The 26854-nt window shown below is 44.2% G+C and overlaps 1 protein-coding gene across 1 annotated transcript; it reads right to left on the bottom strand.

Annotated features, from left to right (window-relative positions):
- Window positions 1-1293: 1293 nt before the first annotated feature.
- On the bottom strand, window positions 1294-26854 carry GNL3L (G protein nucleolar 3 like). The gene is made up of 16 exons (XM_029930198.1): window positions 26750-26854; window positions 24476-24536; window positions 18195-18235; window positions 17209-17316; window positions 16326-16442; window positions 15471-15554; window positions 15168-15303; window positions 14229-14332; window positions 12331-12475; window positions 10116-10203; window positions 9468-9642; window positions 9239-9381; window positions 8823-8959; window positions 6671-6798; window positions 3169-3388; window positions 1294-1618 (listed from the first exon to the last, which is right to left on the bottom strand). Exons 2-16 carry the CDS (start codon window positions 24492-24494, stop codon window positions 1536-1538), a joined length of 1728 nt encoding a protein of 575 aa, XP_029786058.1. The 5' UTR covers window positions 24495-24536; window positions 26750-26854; the 3' UTR covers window positions 1294-1535.

Raw genomic sequence — 26854 nt, 5'->3', positions numbered from 1 at the left:
ATAAATTTTAAAAATTTTTAGAAAAAAGTAGTGTTTAGGAGCCAGCACAATGCAGAGGAAAGAACTTGCATATGGTTTTTATCATATCTGGGTTCCAATCCTGGCACTTACTATATCTTGGTACGTCCTAACAACTTTTTTAGCCTATCTTTCATATGGGGAAACTAATCCCTTACCAGGAGAGCTGTATTGAGGATTAAAGGAGCTAACAATTTTCCAGGGTTTGGTGTAATGTGTGCTCAAGTAGTACTTAATTCTCTTCTTTGGCTGCCCCAGAGTGCAGGAGTGGTCTGCACTTCTCCGCCAAGCAGCCTGCAGCCCCGTGCTGTCACCAGGGCATCATGTGATTCTGCTCTTGGGATCTGAATAGGTAAATTAGGGGGTGACAGCATGAGGCAAGACTAAGATGTGGCTGGGGGGTCCAAAGATGATGCGGAAGTTTGGGGTAGAGGAAAAAGACTGAAGTGATACAACAACCAACCAACCCATTCAAATATGTTCCCAGTAGATTGCTGGGACAGGTCATTTGCACAGCCCAAACCTTGGTAAAGTAAGACTTGTTTATCCATTGCCATCTGCTCTAGTCCCCTTCTGAGGGCCCCATGATACTATCTTTGTCTGACAGAGTAGGCCCCTCCAGAGGAGGTGGCTAATTATATTTTAAGGTGGTATAGTGAAATCAGCTAATGAACCCCTAATACAGTAACTCCCTTGAGAATGCAGCCTGTGAAGAAATGGCACCAGAACCCTTTGAATGACAGAATTCGAAGCTGGGGCTGGATGAGAAATGGTCATGCAACAGTGGGTCCCCAGCCAGAGTGCCTCGGTTCAAGAGATCCCTCCAACCCAGTAAGCCTAGAAACGCCCCGAGGTGTGGCTTGCCCCCACTCCATGTAGCCACCCTACCAACAAGCATCTTGTTTTCCCTTCATGTAAACAAGGTGGTGCTTACTAAACTTCAGCACCCAGCCAGGGTTGTGTTCTCTTCTCTCTATCCTATCCCCAGACCGTTCCATAGACAAGGCTCATCACTGCTTCCTCCCCCTACTGTCACTGCCACCCAGGAGAGGATCTGCAGACTTGGTGGGAAGAAGATGCATAGCCTACAGCCCATCACAGGAATGTCTTGCCCCCGAGATCTGTTGCTAACTGATAAAGAAATCGTCACCCTCCCACAGGCCCCCAGGTTACCACCAGCCTTACATCTAGTTGCACATTTAGCTATTCAAGAAGGTTTTGTGAGGGTCAGTCTTCCAACTATCCCAACCTACTGGGATGCTACTACCATTAGCATCAGGGATCTGCTGATAATTTAATTTCCCTTGAAAAACAGAGTAAGGGTATCAGGTTTGCCAGCTCCAGCAACTTGGGACTCTTTTACCTTGAAGAATGGAGGGAATAGGGAGAAGGGGTATGGTGGGGGAGGAGTTCTTGAAATATGCAGGTGCTTCAGGAAGAAGCACACCATTTCATCTGTATTCCATCATCACACTGGAACTGGTGCTTGGAGGGGAAAGGGAGGTGAGATCAGTCACTCAGTCACCAGCACTGTCATCAGCGTTGCCAGAGAGGTCGAGGACAGACATCATGGAATCAGATAACTTGCTGGCGAGTTTATCTGCAGATAGGAGAAATACAGGCAGTCACTTAATGGGTGGCTTGCCAGCAGGAGGGCCTGCAGGAGCTGGCCTATATCTATCTTGATCTATATCAAACTCCCAAACTGGCTCACTCACTCCCACCACTATATAAAACAATTGGGGTGGGAGGGTTGTCAGTCAATGCACAAGCTCACAGGTAGACCCGTTTGTCTACCTGTGAAATGATCACCCCAACATAGCATCTATCTCAGAGTATCAGACTCACTAGGCTCCAGATTTTTTTTTTCCTTTCTAGTATCAAAACAGCTATTTTCTTTTACTGTGTTGAACTTAGCACTCTGCCACTATCGTCAAAGCTCTCACAGCAAAGGGGCAGCAGGAAGTAGGGGCATTGAGCCTGAATGCTCACCTCCCATCCTCCATCCTCCAGCCTGTTCTTCAGGATTCCCCTGAGATAGCATCTCCTCCAGGAAGCCTTCTCTGATCATCCCTATCCCACCACTATCTGGGTTAGGTTCACAGGCTGGGTTAGTTTTTCTCATTCTTCTTTCTCTGTGATTACTCTGTTACCAATGTCTGTTTTCTTATCTCCTCCTCAATCCCTTATAATTAGACCAGGAGTTCAAGGGTATTTCATCTCCGTATTCCCAGGACTCAGTATGAAACCAGGCCAAGAGCAAAGAACTGGGCTATGGGGTCAATCAACCCTAGGTTTACATCTTGGCTCCATCAAATACTAGTTGTTTTCCCTTGAGTCTATCATTTAATGTCCCTGGGCCTCAGCTGCCTCACTTATCAAATGGGAATAAGGTTTGCAATGAGTTAGTGAAGATTAGTATAGCATGAAGACCTAAATTGGCCAACCACACAACAAACCACCATTAAAATGAAGGAGGAAGTTCTTTTGTGAATTGACATTACATACAAAATGGAAACATTTTATGGCAAAATTGTACGCTCAGTTGACTAGCATCTGGATAGAAAAAGAGAATAAAAAATATATAGCCATTTGCCTGTGTACCTATTCAGGAATGAAACAAGAAGAAATTAACTGGTCACCTCTGCGAGGAGCCCCAGATGACTAAGAGATTGGAAGGAGAGAAACATTTCACTGTATATCCTTTTGTACTTTTGATTTTGAGTACATTGCCTATTGATAATGTAAACATTATATATAACCTGTAAGCTTCCTAGAAAGCAGCTAATAATAAATGGTGGCTATTTGATACACAGACTAGGTTCTCCAAGTGTGATTCCCAGAGGAATCGACCAGGAACCAGTAAGCAATACAAATTCTGGAGCACTATGGCCAACATACTCAATCAGAAACTCTGGGAATGGGCTCCAGTAATCTGTGTTTAACAAGCCTTCCAGACGATTCTAATAATAAGTTATAAAGTTTGAGAACTACTGTGCTAATAGGTGAGCCTCCTAACCAATCCCTGCCCCCTAACCAGGGTTAGCCTTGCCATGAACACATGAAATAGTTCATTCAAGAGCCCCCAATCAAGGCCTACGTGGGCATTTTTGGAGCATGAGTAAGAGGGGTATGGTCAGGTGCCCCCACCGGTACGCTTCTGCATCTTCTTCTTATTCTTCAGGGCAGACGCCAGAGCCTGGCCCTGCTGCAGGGGGTCTGTCTCCATGATCCTTTGCAGCACCGGACGGCGGTCCACAGGGTAGATGTCCACGGTACTATTATTCCAGGGGTAGTAGTCCATGTTGCGTTTAGCCCACCCCATCTTATGATGGTTTGGATTGGTGCAATACCCAGTAAAATCTCCAATCTGGAGAGAGAGAGGGACAATAGTGAGATCTGGGTCCTCTAAAGACTTCTGCAGAGGAGGCAGGGACAGGTTTGCTTAAGAATAGGAAGCCTGGGGCACCTGAGTGGCTCAGTGGGTTCAGCATTCCACTCTTGATTTCGGCTTAGGTCATGATCTCAGAGGGAGTCTGAGGCCTGCGTTGGGCCCTGCACTGACAGTACAAAGCCTGCTTAGGATTCTCTCTCTTCCTCCCTTGCTTGTGTTCTCTCTCTCTCAAAATAAAAACTTAAAAAAAAAGAACAGGTAGAACTAAGCTCCAAGTCTGGCACCATCACAAACTAGAAGGTGCTCAGTTAATCTCTCAGCAGCAGTTTGCTCATCTGTCAAATGGGGTAGACAATGGCTTTTACAATAAAATAAAAAAGCAGTTACTTGATTAATGATAATTGATATTATGATGATTTTTAAAAATTCAAATTAATTACCATACAGTGTAGTCATGGTTTCAGGAGTAGAATGCAGCAGTTCATCTCTTACATACGACACCCAGTGTTTATCCCAACAAATGCCCTCCGTAATGGCTATCACCCATTTAACCCATCCCCCCACCCACCTCCCTTCCAGCAATCCTTAGTTTGTTCTCTGTATTTGGGTCTCTTATGGTTTGCCTCCCTCTCTGTTTATATCTTATTTTTCTTTCCCTTCACCTATGTTCATCTGTTGTGTTTCTTAAATTCCACATATGAGTGAAATCATATTTGTCTTTCTGACTGACTTATTTCACTTAGCATAATACCCTTTAGTTCCATCCATGTTGTTGCAAATGGCAAGATCTCATTCTTTTTTGTCACCACGTAGTACCCCGTTGTATTATCTTTATCTATTCATAAGTTGATAGAAGTTTAGGTTCTTTCCATAATTTGGCTATTGCCAATAGTACTGCTATAAACATTGGGGTTCAAGTGCCTCTTTGAATCAGCATTTTTGTATCCTTTGGATAAATACCTAGTAGTGCAATTGCTGGGTCATAGGGTAGTTATATTTTTAATTTTTTGAAGAACCTCTATATTGCTTTCCAGAGTGGCTGCACCAGTTTGCATTTGCACCAGGATGCAAAAGGGTTCTCGTTTTTTTCACATCCTCGCCAACATCTGTTGTTTACTGAGCTATTAATTTTAGCCACTCTAACAAATGTGAGGTGGTATCTCATTATGGTTTTTATTTGTATTTCCCTATGATGAGTGACGTTGAATATCTCTTCATGTGTATGTATACACACATACACATATTAACTCATTTAATCTTTGCAACAATGCTATAACAAACAAAACACCAAGGACACACAGCTAATAAACAATGAAATAAATAAGAACCCTAGCAGTCAGGCTTATATGTATGTAGGACTACCCACCACACTGCAGTGGAGAAAACGCAAGGCTACCAAACCAACCAAATTCTGGGGTTGCAACAGGGGGCACCATTCACAATATGGCATACCTAAGTGGTATCTCCCAGAATTGTACATTGAAGTGGCCCTGCTCAGGTTCCCTGAACTTAAGTCTGAAACCTGAGGTATAGAGTAGGGAACTACTATAGGTCCCTGAGGAAAAATGGTACGTCCTGGGGTTTATGGGCTCATTAAGAAGTATTTCCAGAGGATGGCCTTAAACACACAACTTTACACTGGTTTTCCTGTAAGCACTGGGGGAATCTTTAAAACTGTGTGAAGATGAGAATGGCGTGATTCCTACCACTACCTCAATGCAGGCCTCATCATCGCTTATAGAATACAGATGAGTTTTCTTCCTCGACCCCCTGCTTCCACCTTGCTCCCTTTCTTTCTAATCTGATTTTTACTCTGGCCACCAGAGTGATAGTTATAGTTCACAAACCTAACCACATCATTTCCTTGCTTAAGAAGCCCTTCCAAATATTTCGTAGCCATCAAAAAGAAAGGACAACTCTTTAAGTAATCATGTAAAACAATCTACAAGATAATTTTGTAAGTGAAATATGCAAAATACAGAATAATATAAATAGCATGCTATTATTTGAACTAAAATAGAGCTCTATATCTCCTTAAACCTATAAATGTGTGTGCATAAAGATGGAAGAGCTATGAAAGGACATTCAAGTCCGTCAACCAACGAGGGGATGGAAAACAGATGCAGGAGAGAAACTTTTCACTGTATACCTTTTAGTACCTTTTAAATTTTATGCCATGTACACATATTACCTGGTTAAAATATAAAGGAAAATTTTTTAAATCAGAAAAAAAAAGAAAATGCTTTGACAGAAAAAAATAACCAACTTTCAATGTTTTCCTAATATCCATGGCTTAAAGTCAAACACAAGGACTGCTGTGATCTGATTCCAAATTCATCTTTCCTTACCTCTACTCTCATTCCAACCATGCCACACCACTAATGATTTCCCTAAAACGCCACACTCTCTCTTTTTGGGGCCTTGGCATAAGCACTGGCTGAGCTCCTAGCCATCAGCTGCTCCCCTCCCAACAACTTGCCCAGGGAATTCCTCAGCCTCCAAGAGGTGGCAGAAGCATCAAGGCCTCCAGGAAAACTTCCTTGACTCACAAGTAGTATAGGTTAGGACCCTTAGATCCATGTTTTCCCAACCTCTGCTCCCACCGCGAGTCTGTGTGTCTCCCATAACAGTCTGTTTCTGAAACTCACTAAACTGTAACCTCTCAAAGGGCAGAGATGGGGGACTGGCAGAAGAAGCTGAAAGAGCCTCCAGGAGTCATAGCATGGCATACTGATTGATCATGTAGGTGTTGGGGAGCCATGACAGGGGAGATGACAAAGTCAGACCGTGCCATTAGAAACCATGGTACAAATGTCCAAGTGCGAAAGAGTTAGAAGCTTAGACTAGGGTTATAGAAAGGGCAGGGATCAAAAGAAGCGGACAGCTTCTCAAGAGACTTTGAAGAGAGAAGCCATAGGACTTACTGACTGACTGTATGGGGCACTGGGTGCTAGTTGGAGAGAAGAGTCAGGGATATCCAGGTTTGCAACTTGAACAACTGTCTGGCTAAATGGAGATACCTGTTCTCTAAGCTGGAGCCAGTCAGGTAAAGCTCCTTGAGAGTCTTCCCTGGACCTGCCATTGCCTGGCAAAGGATGCACACCACCTGACGCCCAGGGAGCCCACAGGGAGTGAATGAATGACCTACATCTCCCAACCATTATAGGCAGACCTTGTGGGAGCCAGGCAGAAAGAACCAACTATTTCCCAGAGCCCTGGGTAGAGGAGAGGGTTGCCATGAATAAAGAGGACAGGTACCTTATACACGGTGGTTTTATTTTCGATGGCGTCTGCTATTTTCATCATCGGAGAATGGAGCCACTTAATCTCCATTTCAAGCGGGTCCATGTCACCCAAGAGTTCATCTGATTCTCCAGTGGCCAAACCTTTAACACAACCAAATCCACTGTCAGGGCCCTAGCTCCTAGTGGCCAGCCCCCTGATCCCCACTGATCAAGCCTCAGTGGAAAGGATATGTGACCACTGCCCAAGGGAGTTGGAAAGGAAGACTCTTTCATTCGTGCTGGGAGGACACATGTCAAAGGATTAAAGGCATGTGGGCATTCGCCTGCTGGCTGTTCTTGGAGCCTTACCTTCCTCATCTGGAAAATGAGATACCACAAGTCTATGACACAGGGCTGCTATCACAGCAGAGGATGCCTGAAATGCACTGGTCTGAGACATTGCTCAGTAAATGGCAGCCACTGGGTTTCCCTCCCTAGGACCAGCACCACCCCCGGCCTCTGGCCCCTTGCCTGGAGTTGGCCTCCAGTGCAAACCATTAATGCACCCATTGCCCTAGGCCCACATTATCCCCCCACCTCCTTGTAAACTTTGCCCCTATCCCCTTCCTCTAATCCCTATTCACTCTTCAAGATACAACACTAGGGCCAACTCCTCTAGGAAACTCTCACCATTAACTTCCTCTCCTCAATTTCCCAGACATCAATCTTTTGCCAAAGCACATTCTCAGTAATGGAGCCCCTTTTGCCCTCACATGCAGCCAGGGTCAAGCATCATCATAAGAATGTGAGCTCTAATTCCTTCCAACTGCCCACTTGGTAGAAGAGAGAAGTAAAGTTCAGAAAGGGAACTGACATGCCTAAAGCCACATGGAGAATAAACTCTGAAGAAAGCAAGTATGCTTGTCCTCTAGATCTAAACTCCAAGGACAGGAGCGCCTGATGGCTCAGTCAGTTAAGCATCCGGCTTTGGCTCAGGTCATGATCTCACGGTTCGTGGGTTCAAGCCCCGCATTGGGCTCTGTGCTGACAGCTAGCTCAGAGCCTGAATTTCCTTCAGATTCTGTATCTCCCTCTGTCTCTGACCCTCCTCTGCTCACGCTGTCTCTGTCTCTCAAAAATAAATAAAAAAACAAAAAAAATTTAAACTCCAAGGACACTAAAATGCCCAGAGAAGGAAAGCTAGTAGCCCTCAAGAGAAATAGAGAAACCAGAAGCCAGGCCAGCTAGGGCTTTTTCCACTACCCCAGAGTGTTCACAGGCCCAGAAAACACTGGGCACCTTTCCTAGGTGGGATAGGGAGCAACCATAAGTTAAGTTTGCAGATATTAGTATCTGAAGAGAAGAAACTTCGTACAGGAATTTCTGAAAGCTACATCTCTGTACCCCAGCAAATGATCATCTTACTAACACCTAATATTCACCAAGCATGTACTGTAAGCCAGGCACTGCTCTAAATGTTTTTCTATATTAAATAAGTCTTCATGACCATCTTATCTTACCGAGTGAGTGCTACTGCCCCTGTTTTACAGATGACATCATTGAGACATGGAAAAATTAAGTAACTTATGCAACATCACACAGTTAGTAAGAAACAAAACTTGGATTTGAATCCAGGCAGTCCATTCTTTTAACCACTTAGCTACTCTGGGCTAGGACAGTCTTGGACAACAGGGCAGAAGAGCTACTTTAAATGCCACCTCTGCTTGCCACTAACCGGGCACCATTCAGCAAGTGTCACCTTTCTATGACTCAGATGCTTTCCTGCCAATAGGGATAAGAATGAAAATCTAGGGATAGACATGCAATGGCTGAGGCCAAGCCTAGGGCAACAAGAGAGAAGGGGTTTGCATAGGAGTGTCTTAGTCCATTCCAGGTCCCAAGAGATGGGAAAAGGACCCTTCTCCTTCCTGAGCACCCCACTATGTACACAGTACTTCGCTGATTTTTTTCCTATCTACCAAGAGACCCCCATGGCCCAGATTAGAATTCTCCCCCTTATGGGAGAAAACATTAAGCTTAGAGTTGGTTAAACAATTTTCCCAAAGCCAGCGTAGGGCCAGGGCAGGGTTGGGGGATCAAACATTGGATTTTTTATTGGTTCTGTGTGGTTCCCACCCAGGGCAAGACAAAGTGCCGGGAAGGCCATTCTACTCGGTCCCACTTACATTCCATGGTATCTTCATTGGCCTGCTCTGTATCCTCAATGTCAAAGACTTCAGTCATCTCCTTAATGATCTCAGCACTAAGATGAGCAGGCAAACTGTGGGTGGCAGGTGGAAGTGTATAGAAGCTGATCTTCCCGCTGCATTGGGAGGTGAGAGGAAATTGGTGATGTCATCAAGAAAACAAATGACCAAAGAGAGGATGAGTTCCTAAGTCAGAAACAATGAGGAACAACAAGAAGTTGAGTTGCTGGATAACCACTGGACATAAATTCCTGATCAAGACATGACCTGGTGCCTTGGCCTTCCCCTGCCCTAGGACCCAGGATGTCAGGCTGCCCACCACTAAACATAGATGTACCCCTTTGTGAAGCCTGATTCTCAGCAGGTCTCACTCTTACTCCTAGCCCCCTCCTCACCTCACCCAGTCAGCCAAAACAGCTTTGGCTGCCTGCTCCTTACTGTATACACCTCCCTTCTTCTTCTTCCCCAAGCGGTGAGCCACTGCAGTCAGAAAGTGCTCAGTGGTCTGGAACCCAGAGATGCCATAATAGTTGGAAATCTGGTGAAGAGAGAAAGAAGAGAAACAATGAGGTAAACTGAGGGGCCCTTGGAGTGGGGCAGGGCATGAGCTAGAGCCTTCTGTACCTCCTCCAGGTTACAGCGCTGCAGGATGGTCTCTACTGGGGTCACAGGGTCTGCCAACTTCTGCACATGGATGCAGTTGCGCAGGATGGTGCCCACCTCTGACTTTGGTCCTGGGACAATGCCAGGGGCATCCAGCAGCCTGATGAACTTGTCCAGATAGACTTCCTGCATGAACCTAGAACAGAAAAGAGGAGATAAGAGAGAACACAGGACACTGATGAGCAGGGATGTGTCTGTCAGGTATCCTCTAGGCCCCAAGCACACAGTCGGGAGAGGGTTGAGGGGCAGATAGCATACAGATGTGGGGCTAGAGGGTCTGGGGTCTACAAACCTGTGACTAATTCTAGTCTAGTCCCTGGCACTGAGGACTAAGCTGTAGAACCATGGACAAGCTTCTGACTGAACCTCTGGTGCTTCATCAAAGAAGTAGAGTTGCTTATCTGTAGCTCAATCTTGCATGGCATCTAAGAGACTTCAAGGAGCTAAGGAGGAAAGCACCCAGCTCAGTGCCTGGTCCACACCAAGGACTGTTAGTGAGACTCCCATGCCCAAAGGAAGAATTAGATAAGGGACAGGGCTAAAGTCATGGGAGATGGGAAAATGGTAGTGTCAAGGATCTGTGGAGTTGGGGAACGGGCAGGTGCTTACTTGGTGACCCCAGGAACGGCTCCCACACTGCATGCACGGCTGCGCTTCAGGCTGTTGATCAGGCTGCTCTTCCCGACATTGGGAAGGCCTATAAAGGAACAGATGGCTCAGGACAGGAAGGGCCCTCAGGAACACTTGGGCCAGCCTGTATGCAGGCAACCTAGGCAGGGACAATGACCAAGCCATGGGAAAGCCAAAAACAGAGTCTGGCCTCCTGCCTTCCCATTCCAGGCCCTGGCCAAGTCCCAACATGGCCTTCCTAACCCTTCCTCTAATTGAGGAATTACTGAGTAGACATGTCACTCTCTCTAGATGTGACACTGACCTCCCACCCACAACCAGCCTGGGAAAGGTGCTCAACGCAAGGCCTCTGTAACATGATCCAATCTGTAACATGATCCAACAGAGGACATGTCCATGAAACAGAGAACCATCTGTCCTGGTGTAAAATTCAGCTGGCAGGGAACGGGAAGGCCCTCTCCAGATGTCAGACTCTCAGAGCAGCTGTCTGCCTGTTGTGCATGTTCTTCTGTTCGAGCATCTGTGAGCACCTCTAGGCCTATAGATGTCTTTGTGTGCTACTCCCTCATCACGTCTCTCATTCTCACCATTGTCTTTCTCTGTGCGCTAGAATTTATACACAGACCACTCTCTCATGGATGTGCCTATGTGTGTGTGCTCCCCATGTGTGGAAGTCTCGGTGTATCAATCTGTGTCTGTGTTGTGTGTGTGTGTGTGTGCACGCACATGCTTATCTCTTGGGTGTCCTCATTCTAAACGTTAATTTTTCTTCCCATTTTTAGTTTCCCCACTCAGTCTTTTACTCTATCATATATTTCTTTCTTTGTGTATCTCTATCTAAGCACCCCTTTCTCTGATTTGTCTTTGTCTCTCATTCTAGCCATTGTCCTTTCTGATTGTCCTTGCCCCACCAATTCTGCCCTTTTAATTCCCTCTATGCCAACTTCTCCCAGTCTCTTTCAGTGTTCCTTCTCTCCATGGGCTTGTCTCTGTTTGTATGCCGCTGTACGTGTTTCGCACTGTCTTCTCCTGTCTCCCTGTCTACATCCCTAACGCCTCTATCTCTATCTCTCTATGAATATACATTTATCTCATCATAGACATGTTTGTGTATTTGTCTCCTTCTATGACTCTGGGTGTGTGACTGTGTCTGAGGGTTAAGTGTATCTGGGCACATGTCTCTCTGTGCCTCTATTCATTTGCAGGGAGCAAAGGTGGGGTGAGTCTGTAGGAAGGACTTGATTTGCATATATGTTGCCTCTGTGTCTGGACATGTTTGCACAAGTATAAATCTGTACATGTATTTGTGGATCTGCATGTGTTCACAGGTCTGTGTGTGGGCTCCTCCATGTCTACCTCTTTGTTCCTGGCTCTTTCCATGTACACTTCTTTCTCAATCTGTCTCTCTATCCCTATGTCTGCTGGTCTTTCTCGTTCTTTCTTTGGTATGCAGGTCTGTCTCCCTAGATGCATGGAGAGCCTAGCCCTCTTATGTCTCTCTCTGCAGGTCTCTATGCACATGTTGGTTTCTGTTTCTTTTGGTATCTTTTTGTTTTCATTATCTCTCTCTCTCTCTACATGCCTCTGTCATTTAACTCAATCTTTCTACTCCCCACCAATCCCACCATTTCCCAGTTCTTTTTCTAAGTCTATTCAGGTCTGTTTATCTATACCTTTTTCTCAGTGTCCAACTCTCTCCAATATTTTTCTCTCTTGGCTTTACGTCCTCCCTGACAGTCTATCTCTTCTTCTCTCAATTTCCCTATTCTCTCCCCATCACCTTTCCTTCAGTGCCCTGGGTTCCATACAGGCCAAAGGTTTGAGCATTAGCTCTACCTTGTCTCACGCAGGGCTGATCCCTACAAGTCCCTTTCCCTTCTCTGGGCCTCAGTGTTCTTATCTGTAAAAGAGGTATGTTCCCCCCTCCCACCCCACAGTTCTGATAGGATGAGATGGCACCAACACCAAGCATAGCCCTGTGTATTTGGTCCATGGCTCTAATACTCAATGCATGGTGGTGATTCTGAGTATGCCTTCCTACATTCACCAATACATATCACAAATCATAAAACCTTTCCTGAACTGTTCCTCTCTTTCCCCAGAAGGATAACACAAAGCTCTCAGAATCCTTCGGCCAGCAAAACCCCTGCCCAAGGAAGGAGCCTGGGCCCCATGACCTCCCTCCAGGCCTTACCCACAACACCCACACGAATATGGGTGCGCACTTCACCAAGACGGCAATAGTTCCCCAAAACCCTCATGAGGTTTTCAGCTCCAAAGCAGGCTTTGCTTTTCAGCAGTGACTCAGAGGCCTGATCCACTGGCACAGTACAACGATTCTGGAAAATGAAGGGTTATTATAGAAGAGGCATCAGGTGGGAAATGTGGTCTGAGTCCAGGTTTCCAACTTTCAGGGAAACTTTCAGGGCTACCTCTCTGTGATCATCAGGATCCCAAAGGCTGAAACTGAGGGCTTCTCACACAGGTCTTGAATATCTGCCATTTCTCTGCTTGCACAAGGCCTGTTTTTCTACTGTCACTGCATCTTCAGTCTTCTCTGCCCCTCCCTCTTTCTAGACATACAGATCTCTTGCCTTCTTCAGCAGGGGAAGGATGAGATCCTGGCCTCTCATCAAACCAAGTTTGAGTTCCAGCTCTGCCTCTCACAGGTATGTGTGCATCAAATTCTGTTCCCCTTCTCTGGACCTCAGTGCCCTCAACCACAAAATAGGTACACTACCCTCCCTGCCTGTGCTGGCAAAATAATGCCTGGCCCATAGCCTACCTTCCCTTGATCCCTCACTTAGGGCAAGGCCATTCAAGCCTCCAACTCCCTACTCCTGATGCCCTTCCATCTCTTCCTCTTTCCTTACTTATCCAACTCTGCAATACAAAATAATAAAGCTAAATATCCATCAGTAAGAAATAGGTTAAAGAAATATATCCTTAAAGTGGAATACAAATGAAAGAGAGATGTCAGAAAAGGATGCTCACCATCAAGAAGGCCAAAAACTATAAATGAGATATCAGGTTTCTCCCAAATGAGTAAAGATTAAAAGGGTTAATGATATAAAATGTTGGAAAGGATGTAGAGAAATATGCCCTCTCACACATTCATCTACCCCAGTGGTAGGGAGATAAATTAGTGCAGCCACTAGAAGGAACGCAATTTGTCAGTGTCTGGGAAAATGTAAAATACATAAAGTATATGACGTAGCCACTCCACCCCTCAGTACCCAACCTATACAAACACTCAGCCACCAGCCAAGATAACATGTGCCAAGGGTATGTGTTAAAGTACTTTTATAATGATTAAAAATTAGAAACCTATTTTACTTAGTATAAGAAAAGTACATCTCTACAAAAAAATTGCAACACAAAAAAGCAAGCCCCGGGATGACACATATGAATGACACTTCCAAACACTTCCTTCTCTATTTCTCTCTATATATACATCTACATATATAAAAAGCAAAGAAAAACATCTGAAAAAACAGATATCAAGCTAACAATGGTGGTTACCTCTGGGTATGGATAAAGGAGACTGGAATTAAGGGTACTGGTGAAAAGTTACTTAAGCTGTTTGTAATTGCTTTTATTTTTTCTACTTTATTTTTTCATAAATAGAAAGTTCTATTTAACTTTAATAAATAGAAAGTTAAAAACCTGTCCCATAGCACTCAGTTTCTCTCCTCAGAAGCAACCAATGTTTCTATAATACTTTAACATTTTACAACAAAAATGTGTTTCTGTGTTAATGATATAATTAGAAAGTAGTGTAATTTGTGTTAAACAGAAAAATGGAGACATATGTTTTTAAAAGTTAATAAATAGTTAACTATATTTCCCAAGTTTTCTATGCACAGTATGTATTACTCTTATATCTACGGAAAAAAACTTCCTAAAAATCTAAAATATAGGAGGGAGTAAAGTGAAACAGATATTAAAAAATCATCTAGTAAAGCAAAAAGCTAAAAGGTGAAGGCCCAGTTCAATTACCAAAGGGCTAGAGACCATAGTCCAAGTCATGATCCTCCAACCCTGGCCCCAGGATACCCTGAAAAAGGTTAAATGCCCCCTTCTCCAGCTTACCAGGTTTTTGACCTGATGCTGTGTGCTGGCCTTGAAAGCCACTGTTGGCAGCTCATTCTGAAAGTAATCAAGCCACTTCTCCACAACCTCTTTGGGGACCAGGTCTGGGGAAAATAGAAACAGGTAGAACTTAGTAAGGAGAACATCACTTTGATGGCTCACTCCAAATATACATCCATCTACACCAAGGCTAGGCCCACTTCCTGCCAACAGATGTCTCCCTTGCCCTACCAGTACCTGTCCAATTCCCAGGTTAGAATTAGAAAGGAAAATTTACTCTAGGGAACCAGTTGACCCTCCCTGAAGGGACCTCTGTCCCTCAGGGAAAATGAGCAAATTAACTGTTTAGTCCCAGATGCCTTCCTTCCAAGCCAGGCTTCCTGAAGATTGTGTTTCTCATCCTCTCTGTGGATCATTCTAGGTTGGGCCAAATGTCAAGAATAACTCTGACGAGAAGATGGCTACCATTTGTGGAGTACTAACCATGTATGTACCAAGCACTTTATCATTAATTCCCACAGCAACCCTATGAGGCTGAAACAATCAGAGCCCAATACAGCTACAGAAATGGAAGCTCTCATGTGACAGGACTTGTCCAAGATCCTAGAGAAAACTGACAGTACAACTACGATAAGACCCAGATCTCAGTGAGTCTTGAGCCCATGTGATTGTGCCCTAGTCCTTGGGTTCCAGCTTAGGGTAGACAGGAACTCTCCCAACCTCTGTTATACTGTGTATGCGCACGTGCGTGTGTGTGCGTGTGCCTTTCAACAAGTGACTTTAACTCTCAGATTCCTGACTTTAAAAACTGGATAAGAATTCCTACTTTGCAAAACTTTTATAACTACCCTTGAGCTGCTGAGTCTCAGGGTCTGGTCAGAGTTAGTCTTTCAAGGTTTGGTCCCTGCCCTACCTTACCCAATTTTGCCCAACACCCACCAATCTTGTTCAAGACCAGGACCAGCTTCTTGTTGCCTTCTGCCTGCAGAACAGCCTCCTCCATTTGGAAGCAGCGACAGCCCAATGGGTCCCTGGCATCCAGGACTTCCAGAATCACATCAGAGTATTCCACCACCTGCAGGGCAGAGGACAGAGGATGAAGGCAGGGAAAGGACTGGGGATCAATGACAAAGGCCCATGAAAGGAAAGGCCTCCATCTCAGTCAGGAAAAACAGAAATGCAGAGGAGATGGGACAGGACTGGTGCCCTCCCTAACAAGCTTTAAGAAATGGGTCCCCATACCTTACGGAACTCCTTGTAATAAGCCTTCCTTGTAGCCTCATCATCCAACTGAGGAAACATATTTAATACCTGCAAAACTTCCTCCTAAAGGAAAAAAAAAAAACAGAGAGAGAATGGTAAAGGGAGGAAAGAAGGAGTGAAAATCAGGACTCTGGAAACCATGACAGGCTAGGGGAGCCATAGGAATCCCAGCCCACCAAAGAGTAACTTTGACCAGCCAATAAAGATGGGAACTGGAAGAATGGATAGACCCATATGGTACATGTATGTGCCTGTGTTTAAGTATGTGCTCAAGTACTAGCTAGAGACCGGAATATGCATCTGTGTGTGTAAGGAAAGAATGTGAGAGGGAGGTGTAAGTGAGAAAAACAATGCATAAGGAGAACATGGGATGGAAGAGGCAAAATATACACTTTATGTTAGAAAAGGAACTTTGAATTGGAAAGCGCATATTCTGTGAGATGAAAATACATGCCAGAGGGTAGTAAGTAGTCCAAGAAGAAAGATGGCATTCCCCTTACACAAAGTCCTCTGTCAACCCTTCCCTCACATTATACCTTCTCTCCCCCACCATCTCCCCTGATCTTAGGTCTCCCTTCCCCTACTCCCAACCCTGTCTTTGAGTTCTAGCTTAGGGGTTTTCCAGTCACAGACAAAGGTCAAAATGGCCTCCGGCCTCCTTCCCATCCCTCCCTTCTTCCCTTCCCATGGTTTCCCATCTTCTCTGCACTAATTCCCTACTTCCCCTCCAACAATCTCACATCCTCCCTCTTTCCCTTTTACAAAGCAATGGCAATAGATGCTTCTGAGCAAACCCAAACCAGTCTGACCCAGAAGCAAAGGCTGTTCTCTTACCTTGTGCTCAAACTCCTCCTGGCGTTGCAGGGCATCTTGACAGTAGCTCTCAATGGTCCTACGTCTGTGTCTCTCTTGCTCCCGCGCAGCCTGCTGCTTCTCCCTCATCTCCTCAACCTAACAAGTGAACAAACACTAGGACTATAGCTGACTATATCTGTAGCCTAAGGGAGACATCGGAGACCTCGAGTAACAGGGAACAGGTGTCAGAGGGAAGAAGAGTGTTGATGTGGCAAAGGTAAGAGGAGCAGGGATACAGGGAGAGAACAGATATGACAGAAGGTGATAAAGGGCTTGAGAGAAAGGAAATAAGAGATGAAAGAAGGGAAAATGTGGCAGAGAACAAAAGAAAGAGGGCATGTGAAGCTGAGAGAGAATGTGTTCTGGGAAAAGGGAACTAATTAAGACCAGAGGGAGAAAGAGGACAAGGTTGGGATGCTCCATCATTGAAAGAGCAGGAAAATGAAAGAGCAGCCAAAGAGACTGGAAAAGAGGAAGGAAGATATCCAGGAGAGTGAGATGACAAGAAAGTCAAAGTGAGGGTGTTCCAAAAAAAGTATGGTCTCAAATCTTGAGAATTCGGATGAAATGATGGAAGGAAACTATCCATGAATGTGATGTCAGAGAATGAAGAAGGATGTCACAGACAGTAAGGCTGACAGGAGTTGTTTCAGTGGAACAGTGGGAACATAGTAGGGCAGCAATGGACTGGGATGTGAACAAATGGAGACACTAAATTAACTATCAAAGTGACCACCTTCTGCCCTCTTCTGCAAACAGACTCAGCAACCCGAACAATTCTGGTCTTTGCCCTTTCATTTACCACTTCTGTGGACCTGGCAGTCAGGCCAGGCCCTCTCTCTCCCCAAGGTCCAGGGCTTACCCTCTTCTTCTTAAATTCAGCCTCCCGACTGGCATGATTATTGGAGTGAACAAACTGGGGAGCAGAGGCCACTCTGGAAGCTGCTTTCTTTCCATTCTGCTTTGTAGGCTGTTGACCGCACAAGAGGAAACAATCAAACAGAGCTAATGAATCCATGGAAATCACCCTTTCTGGAGGGTTAAAGCTCCTCAAAAGTAAGCAAAAAGAAGGGTTCCGTCCCCACAGATCTGTGCATCTGGCTAGAGAGAGACCCTCCTTCTCCTAGGCAGGGGCTGACTGAGGAACCTCAGGAAATGTGGGGACAAATGGAAAAGTTTCCCAATTAAAGGCCAAGGGAAATGCTAAGTAGCTCTCAAAGTGTAGTTCTTGGACCTCAGCAGCAATATCACCTGGGAACTTGTTAGAAATATAAATTATGGGAGGCCATGACAGACCTACTAAATCAGAAACTCAAGGCTGGGGAGCAGCAATCTGTGTTTTTACCAGCCCACCAGGTAATTACCCAAAGCTACCTGGACAGACCAAAATTTGAGAGCCACTGCTCTGGCCCGTCTTACTTGTCTACACCTTTCCTAGTAGGACCAGGAGCTGACACCAAAGATTACATATATTTTGGTCTCCTTCCTCAACAAGAGCAATTGAGACTTGGGAATCAAAGAGACTCAAGTTCCAGGTGTGCTACCTTGAACCTAGGAACTTTCTCATGAAGGCTGTTTCCTCATCTTAAAAATGGGACGATGGCAAGCCCTACAACAAGGTAACTCAAGCACAAAGCAGTACATGGCCTGTGGTGGAAACTTAATAAACGCTGACTCTCTACTTCAGCCAACCAGAGAGGGAGGAAAAGCCAGATCCTCTAATTCCAATGTGGTGTTCTATCTGGAATAATACAACATGTACTGGAATTTGTAGGCCTCTTCAGGGCAGGCAGCCCTGAACTACCCCCAACAATGCGTATACCTTACCTGAGGGTGGAGCCAACTTACCTTCTTGCAGCCTTTGGAACCTTTACCTGGTTTTTTATTTTCTACAAAAGAAAAAAAAAAGCCATTATCTACCTACCTAACATCTATTTATACCTTCATCAAAGCCAAATCACACTGGGAACCTAAGGAAGACTCAGATACCATGTCTGTCCAGGGTCAGAACAAGAAAGACATGAAGATGGCAGCAACAGGGTCAGAGGAAGTCCCGGATAAAATATTTGAGGCATTATTTTAATGCAAATTGAAACAATGCTTATGGGAATTCTGTGAAGAGTGACTTGAGTGTGTGTTTGTGACTCCCTAAGTTCTAACTGGGGATAACTCACCAATTGGCGCGCCAAGCTGAAGTTGGGGGCTGACAGCATGGGAAGGTGATCTGAGGAGTCCCAGGTAGCTAAGCCAGCACAGATAACCTCAGCACACGGGGAGAGAACTGCTCCTTCCTGCTGACCCTGCTCTGGCCATTACCTCCAAAAGGACTTGCTCTATTTAGCCAAAATGAGGACTCCCCTGGATATAGGGAAGAGAGAGCTCACCTACTTCAATCACATCTAAACAAAGCCCAAGAACTTAAGAGGCCTCACCCTCTTCATGAGATGTCCCATCTGTCATCCCCTTCACAGCTGGCCTCTTGGGAAACAACGTCTTCCTTGATTCTTACCACCTGCTAGGGGGCTAAAGTAATTCCTAGAGGGGGAAGCTCTGGAAGGTCAGGATATATACAAACAAATATAGGGGCAGTTTGGGATTATCAGACAGAGGCTCCTCGATCACATAAGGTTGTTCACACCAAAGCAAAGTTAACATAGGAAACAGAGAATTTAAATACTATTGTAAATTCGTAAGGAGATTCAAGATACTTCAAAGGAACTGTGAGAAAAAAATCCCCAAAACTTGATATTAAATAAAAATTTTAATAGTTGTAGTAACAAACAGCATAGACATCATTAACAACCAAACTAATATGCTAGATGGTCAAGGGAAGAGCTTGCTTAAAACAAAACTCTAAAGAAATGGAAATTATGAGTAAGAATAGAAAATGGAGAGGAGCGCCTGGGTGGCTCAGTTAGTTAAGCTTCCGATTTCAGCTCAGGTCATGATCTCACGGTTTGTGGATTCGAGCCCTGCGTCAGGCTCTGTGCTGACAGCTAGCTCAGAGCCTGAAGCCTGCTTCTGATTCTCTGTCTCCCTCTCTCTCTGTCCCTCCCCTGTTCATGCTCTGTCGCTCTCTGTCTCTCAAAAATAAATAAAACGTAAAAAAAAAAAAAGAATAGAAAATGGAGAATGGACTCAGGAGAGCTAGTATCTAAATAACAAGAGTTCCAGAATGAGAAAAAGGTATAAATGAGAAGCAACTATTTTTTTAGATGGATGAAAAATTCCTTAAATTGAAAATAGGCTTGAGGTTTCAGATTAGAAAGACTCATAGAGCACCAAGATTAACAAAAAATGACATACCATAGTCATACCCCAATGAAATTTCTCAACTCGAAGGATAAAGACAAAAATCTTAAGAACTTCCAAACAGGAATTTCCAACAAAGGCAAGAGAAGCAGATAGCCTTGTGAAATCTGTAACTCTTAACATTCAAGACAGAAGAACATTACAAAGTTCTGAAACAAGGGACAAGCTAAATTCCTATACCTAACCTTCTTTTACACGAAGGTAAAATACATTTTCAGATATGCAAAGATTAGCACCTGAGTTCTGGTAAAACTATAGTTGACCCTTGAACAACACAAGTTTGATCTCCATGGATCCACTTATACAGATTTTTTTTTTTACAAATACAGTACAGTACTGTAAATGTGTTCTCTTCCTTATGATTTTCTGAACATTTTTCTTCTAGTTTCCTTTATTGGAAGAATACAGTATATAACACATTCAAGAAAATATGTGTTAATTGAGTGTTAATGTTACTGGTAAGGTTTCTGGTCAACAGTAGGCTATTACTAGTGACGTTTTGGGGGAATCAAAAGTTATATGTGGATTTTTGACTGCACAGGGGCTTGAGGCCCCCAACCCCCCAAGTAAATTGTACTCCAAGAAGTATATCAGCAAAAATAAAAATCAACTCAGAATAAGGATGTTAAGCTAAAGGAAACAAATAATAGTGGGCAGGTAATCTATTAAAGGTTTAAATTAAAAAAACAGAAAAAATGGAGCGCCTAGGTGGCTCAGTCGGTTATGCGTCTGGCTTCAACTCAGGTCATGATCTCACGGTTCGTGGGTTTGAGCCCTACGTCAGGCTCTGTGCTGACAGCTGGCTCAGAGCCTGGAGACTGCTTCCAATTCTGTGTCTCCCTCTCTCTCTAACCTTTCTTGTTCATGCTGTCTTTCTCTGTCTCAAAAATAAATAAAAAACATTAAAATTTTTTTTTAAACAGAAAAACTTACCATTAAATCTTTGAAAATGCTACTAATATGGCTAAGGACTATAACAAATATTTAGAAAATATTTTTAAAATCAGGAAGCATATCATAAGGAAATAGCTCAGCATCAAAATACCAAATTATTTCAACAAAACCCTGGAATCAAGCAATAAGGGTTGGAAAAAGCAAAATCATGAAAGCATGCTTAATGTCTTACTTTAGAAGGGCAGGATAAAAGTAGTGATTATTTAATTTTGTTAGTCTTGTAACAGCTTCAGAGAGAAAACAACTATCATTTTGTAGCCAGACAGACCTAGGTTTCCATTCTGATTCAATAACTACCTAGCTACATGAACCTGAAGAATTTTTTTAATGTAAAATTTTTATTTTATTTTTAGTTTTTAATAGTTTATTGTCAAATTGGTTTCCATATAACACCCAGTGCTCTTCCCCACAAGTGCCCTCCTCCATCACCACCACCTCTCTTCCCCCTCCCCCTTCCCCTTCAACCCTAGGTTAGTTTTCAGTATTCAATAGTCTCTCAGATTTTGTGTCCCTCTCTCTCCCCAACTCTCTTTCCCCAAAGAATTCTTTTAAATCTCTGTGAGCCTCAATGTTTCCATCTACCAACTCTCACATCACTACTCAAAGGCAGGTCTCTCATTCACTCGTCACCTCTCATAGTCTCACCCTAATTCTTCCATCTCTCCTTGGAAACAATTCCCCAACCTTCTGCCTTAATGGAGACTCAGCTCTCCTGATCCACCTTCCCACCTCTGGAAAGGTGGCTGTTGTTTCCTCAGGCACACGAATACTTTGTGGGCCAACAGGTGGAGAAGGTGTCCTCTGAACTCACCATTGCCGAACTAAAACTACTTTTCCCTCTTGTTGCCAAAAAAAAAAAAAAAAAGGAAACCCTGCTCTTTTTGAGACTACTACTATTCCTGTCACCTAGGAGTCACTTCTCCTCATTTATTGACACACCTGGCATATAGCTTTACTTTCAACCTGACTCCTACCATCATCAACCTGAGTAACTTTGGTGACCCCAGGGCCCCTTCCAACATGGGTTTCACACCTCAAACATCCCCACTCCATGAAGCCACCTGCCCTACTCATTGCTGTGGTGATGCCTATTATCATCTATAACTGCCTGGACTTCAGAAAGCAGTCTAAAAAATCCCTCTGACCCATCTTCAAGCTCATTTGTTCATCCCCTAGAGTCCTCCAAAGTGAAGCCTTCACTCCGTTCCTTATTCATCAGCCATCCCCCTACCATCCCTCCCTGTGCAGCACACATTCTAGTCTGTCATCACAATGGATTACTAGCCACAGGCAGCTATAAATCTTTTAAGTGACAAAACACATCCTCCTTTTTAATAACCATTCAAAAATGTACAACAATTAAAATTGTATTTGAACAATCCTTGTAGGGCTCCTCAATAACGTCCCCAGACTTAATTATCATTACCATTTGGGTCCAAGGTATGACCTAGAGCGAGGGGCTGCATGAGGCACCTCCCCCATTTTCCACTGTAGTCATTCCTGTTAGTCTGATCACTACTTTAGCTGCAATTTACCAAAGTCTGTGTTTTGTGAGCACATGTAAAATTTTTGTTTAATATTCACCATTTTCCCCACTCATGTAGATGTATATTATTGTTCTTTAACAGGTAATAAGTCATATGTTCCCAAAATAAAAAGGTATATTTTGAGAGGTCTTCCACACTTGTCCCGAGCCACTGCACTCTCCTCAGTGCAACAAGAAACCACTTTATTAGTGAAATACAAACATATGTAATCTTATTTCCCACATTTTTCTCCCAATGATAACATAGTATATCCTATTGACAACTTGCTTTTTTCATTTAACAAATATTGGAGACCTTTCCATCTAATATTTTTCCATACAATAGTCTATATAATCTTTCCATATAATACTTCATTTATTTTTTATTATAATACTTCATTTCTTTTAAACTGCCAGGGTTCTTTTGTATGCATACACTCTACTTCATTTAACCAGCTAATTATTGTCTTTTTCATCACTATCAATAACTCCATAATCATCTGCTATTTAATATTCTTAAAAGCATAATTAATTTTGTTCATTTTTCTTGTGTTGAAAAAATAATTATTTGCTTTTGGTATTCACATAACCACAGTCTGATTCTTGTTTTTCTCTTTTTTTTAATGTTTATTTATTTTTGAGAGACAGAGAGACAGAGCATGAGCAGGGGAAGGGCAGAGAGAGGAGACACAAAATCTGAAGCAGGCTCCCAGGCTCTGAGCTGTCAGCACAGAGTCCGATGAGGGCTTGAACTCACGAACCGCGAGATCATGACCTGAGCCGAAGTCAGAAGCTTAATCAACTGAGCCACCCAAGCGCCCCACTGTTGAAGTTTTTCTATGATATATAAAGTAAAAGTACTGAATTTTTTTCATCAAGCCCACATAGGCAGGACCACCATTCACACAGAATATGGGGTCACTGAGTTGCACAATTCTTGTCCACTCTATTATTGTCATTTTCTATGTGGACTACAGCAAGATAAAAGCAGGAAGTACAGAACAAAACCTGCCCTAATGCTCTTGCCTTCCCTCTTAAAAGGGAGAGTCCATGCATCACATGTGTCTTCTCTCTCTAGGCTATAAAAGCATAGTGGCAGGAAGAAGGACTGAGTTAGCACACTAAGACATTCTAGTGTCTGGCACACAGTTAAGTACCAAACAGCTATGCCTGGTCATGCTGGACCCTTGGGACACAAAGATAAACCAGATGTGGGTAAGAAGTTAACAGCATAGTGGAGGAGACAGACTTGATCATACAGTGTCATAGTCCCAGTTCCTGTGGGTGCATATGGTAGAAACCAAGGGAGGAGCAGTATATACCAGACAGTGGAGACAAATTGCTGTTTTTTTCTGCCTTTGAGATGCTTTTCCTCCATTTTCCCTCATTCTTCAACTGGATAACTCTTGCTTGTTTTTCAGATTTTAACTTACACATCACTTCCTCTGGGAATCCCTCCCGTTAAGCTCCCCCATTTGTCTCATCCCCTCATGCCATACTGAGCAATTTTTAAAAACAGAACTACCCTATGATCCAATAATCACATTACAGGGTATTTACCCCAAAATTTTTTTTAAAACACTAATTTGAAGGGATACGTGCACCCCAATGTTTATAACAGCATTATCTACAATAGCCAAATTGTGGAAACAGTCCAAGTGTCCATCAAACTGATGCATGGGTAAAGATGTAGTACATACACACAATGGAATATTACTCAGCCATAAAAAAGAATGAAATCTTGCCATTTGCAAAAACATGGATGGAGCTAGAATATAATGCCAAGCAAAATAAGTCAGAGAGAGACAAATACCATATGATTTCAATCCTACATGGAATTTCAGAAACAAAACAAATAAGCAGAATTAAAGAAAAAAAAAGACAGACACAAACCAAGAAATAGATTCATGGGCCACCTGAGTGGCTCAGTTGGTTGAGTATCTGACTTTGGTTCAGGTCATGATCTCACAGTTCATGAGTTTGAGCGTCTCTGCCCCGCCCCTGCTCTTTTTCTCTCTCTCTCAAAAATAAACATTAAAAAAAGAAACAGACTCCTAACTAAGAGAATAAACTGATGGTTACCAGAGAGGAGGTAGGTTGGGGGATGGTGATATAGGTGACAGGAATTATGGAGTGTACTTGTCCTGATAAGCACTGGGTGATGTATGGAATTGTTGAATCACTATACTGTACACCTAAAACTAATATAACCCTCTATGTTAACTCTACTGGAATTTAAAAAAATTTTTTAAAGAAAAAATTTTTTAAAAGTTGCCATGAAATACTACAAGTATTTATTAAAGCTTAGCATTGGGAGAGGGTGGTAAAAGAAACTCACTGTGTCTATGTTTCATCATGATGACTGAAAGCAGGTAGGTTCAAATCTGCAGGCTTTTGTCCTGTCAGAATGGAAGAAGAACCAATGTGAAGACAGAGAGGGGAACCACAATGCCACAAGCTCCCTTCTGAGCCCTCTGAAGGCAAAATGAAATGTTAAAGAACATGATAAGAAAGTCCTAACAATTAGAGGAATCAGAAGGGGCTATAAGGGAGTTGGGGCCTGGTATAGCTGAATCTACACAGGGAACGCAGCATCACACTACCCAAAAGGAGGCTAGATCTAAACCTCTGTTCCTGGGTGGAGTCACTGCCTCAATATATCAGATGAGGTCCTTGGTCCTCAATCTTCCATACTGTAGTGTTATATACCCTAGCACTAAGCCTCTCTATGCTGAGGGGAGGGGGTATACAAGGATGACCTGTTTCTACATAGGATATTAATAGTACCTCTTTTCCCAAGTGGACGGTTCTATGTCTGATCTACCCTGAAGTGAGGGGAAAGACATATCAGGAGTTTACCCTAGGGAAAAGGGAACTCAGAACAATGCTTTAAATCTGTATTTATGTTATACTGAAGCCAGGAAGTCAGTGCAAATCTTGGGGGTGGTGAATCTATACCTGCATGTGTGGTTGGGATCTGTTCCCTGGTGAGTGGGGGTGAGGAGATGCCTTCTGTTGCTCTACTATGGGGTGCAGAGGAACTGGGAAAACCAGCAGTGGCTGTATGCGTCTCCGCTGCATGGGAGAGGAGTGAAAATCTCTACATTTCTAAGTTGTCAGGCAGGAATCCTGGGTCTCTTTACCCTGGGGAGGGCTGGACTGAGAGAATGATATGCCTCTCTCCATTACAAGGTGACATTAGTTGCCACACTAATGAAGGGGGGAATCATGAAGCTTTGCATGAATGGGGTCCACACCTAGCCTGTAGTGGGCTATTCTGAACCCTTCCATGGGAGGTGGGATGGGGGACGATCTGTTTATCTTTTATAAGAGTTAAAGTCAGCAGTGTGCTAACACTGAAGGGAATTATACCTCTAGTTCTCTGCATGGGAGTGGGGGGTAGGGACCCAGCTATAAATTCAGTGAATCAGCCCTTACACTTAGAGCAGGAGTGGGGGTGGGGTGTCTGTTTTTATCCTGGTAGGAGAAAGATATCAGAGCTCCTCAACCTTAGGCTAGGGGAGGAGTCCATTTGCATAAAATGTAGGATGATCAGTGATGTCATTGCCTCTCAACACTGAGGGGAGGGGAAGCTGCACCTCTCTGTACCCTGGGGAGTCTCGGCTAAAATTGGGGATTCTAAAACCTTGGGGAAAGAGTAGGGGAGGTACGATCTCTCAAATTTGAGCCCCTCTAACTGGGGGCGGGGTTGGGGGACACCAGGGGCAGATCTGACAACATTTCCGGGTTAAGGTCTGTTTCTCTTTGCTGCGGGGCACTTGGGGGGCTGGGCCATTACAAATTCGGTAAACCAGTGCCTCGATGTGAGCGCTCTCCCAGCTGGCTCCACAATGAGGTCGCACTCCAGCCAAGGAGAGGGAAATCTGCATGTTCCCTGAGGGCTGAGGAGTGTGCCTCAAACCACTCTTGAGGAGGGATGATCTAACATCTCTGCAGTAGCGGGGGCGGCGCTTCTGCAACTGGTTACTGTGGGCTAGGCAGGGAGGTTTCTAGCTCTTCTGCCTCGGTACAGTAAACGTTTCTGAGCTCCGCAGTACTGGCGGTCCCGCCAGGGTAGGCGGGAGTGGACATGTGAGGAGGGAGTAATACACCAAAGCCTCTGTCCAAAGGGAACTGTTGTTATCAAGGCGGATCTCTGTGCCTTAGCGCCGGTAAAGGCCCGCGTCGCTCAGCTTTTGCGTGGGGGTGGGGATTATGTCTCTGTAACCGTGGGATCGATGTCGCCACTCGGGGACGCCTGTCTACAATGGAGGAGTGCAGAACGCTATCCTGTAGAGAGGAGGGCCTTCGATGCTTCTCCACACAAATGGGGTCTGTGACTTTCTACATAGTGTATCCAGGACACTACATCTGCCTAAATGGGTTGGGGCCATGCCCCTCTACCCAGCAAGAGTGCATTTGGGCACATGCCCATGTGCAGAGTGATCCCGGTCCCTTACCTGGGCCCTTCTACCCTGGATGAGAGCCGGTTCTCTACCTCTCTATTCCAGGGTGGAGGACGCCCCTAGTTTTCACCTCAAATACACGACCCTTATCGCGGAGCTAGAAGGGAGAGCGCTCACAAGGAGAAAAGAGGAGAGTTGTCTCTTACCTCCACTTCCGGCGGGGATCAGAGAGGAGAGAATGGCACCCCAATACGGTTGGTCCGCAGGCTGCGCTCGCGTGGCTGGGCTCCGACTTCCGGATCCCAGCATTA

The sequence above is a fragment of the Suricata suricatta genome, chromosome X, assembly GCF_006229205.1.
Source record: "Suricata suricatta isolate VVHF042 chromosome X, meerkat_22Aug2017_6uvM2_HiC, whole genome shotgun sequence".
In the NCBI taxonomy this organism is placed as follows: Eukaryota; Metazoa; Chordata; class Mammalia; order Carnivora; family Herpestidae; genus Suricata; species Suricata suricatta.
The sequence above is the reverse complement of the archived record's forward strand: the minus strand, read 5'-3'. Positions and strand labels throughout refer to the sequence as shown.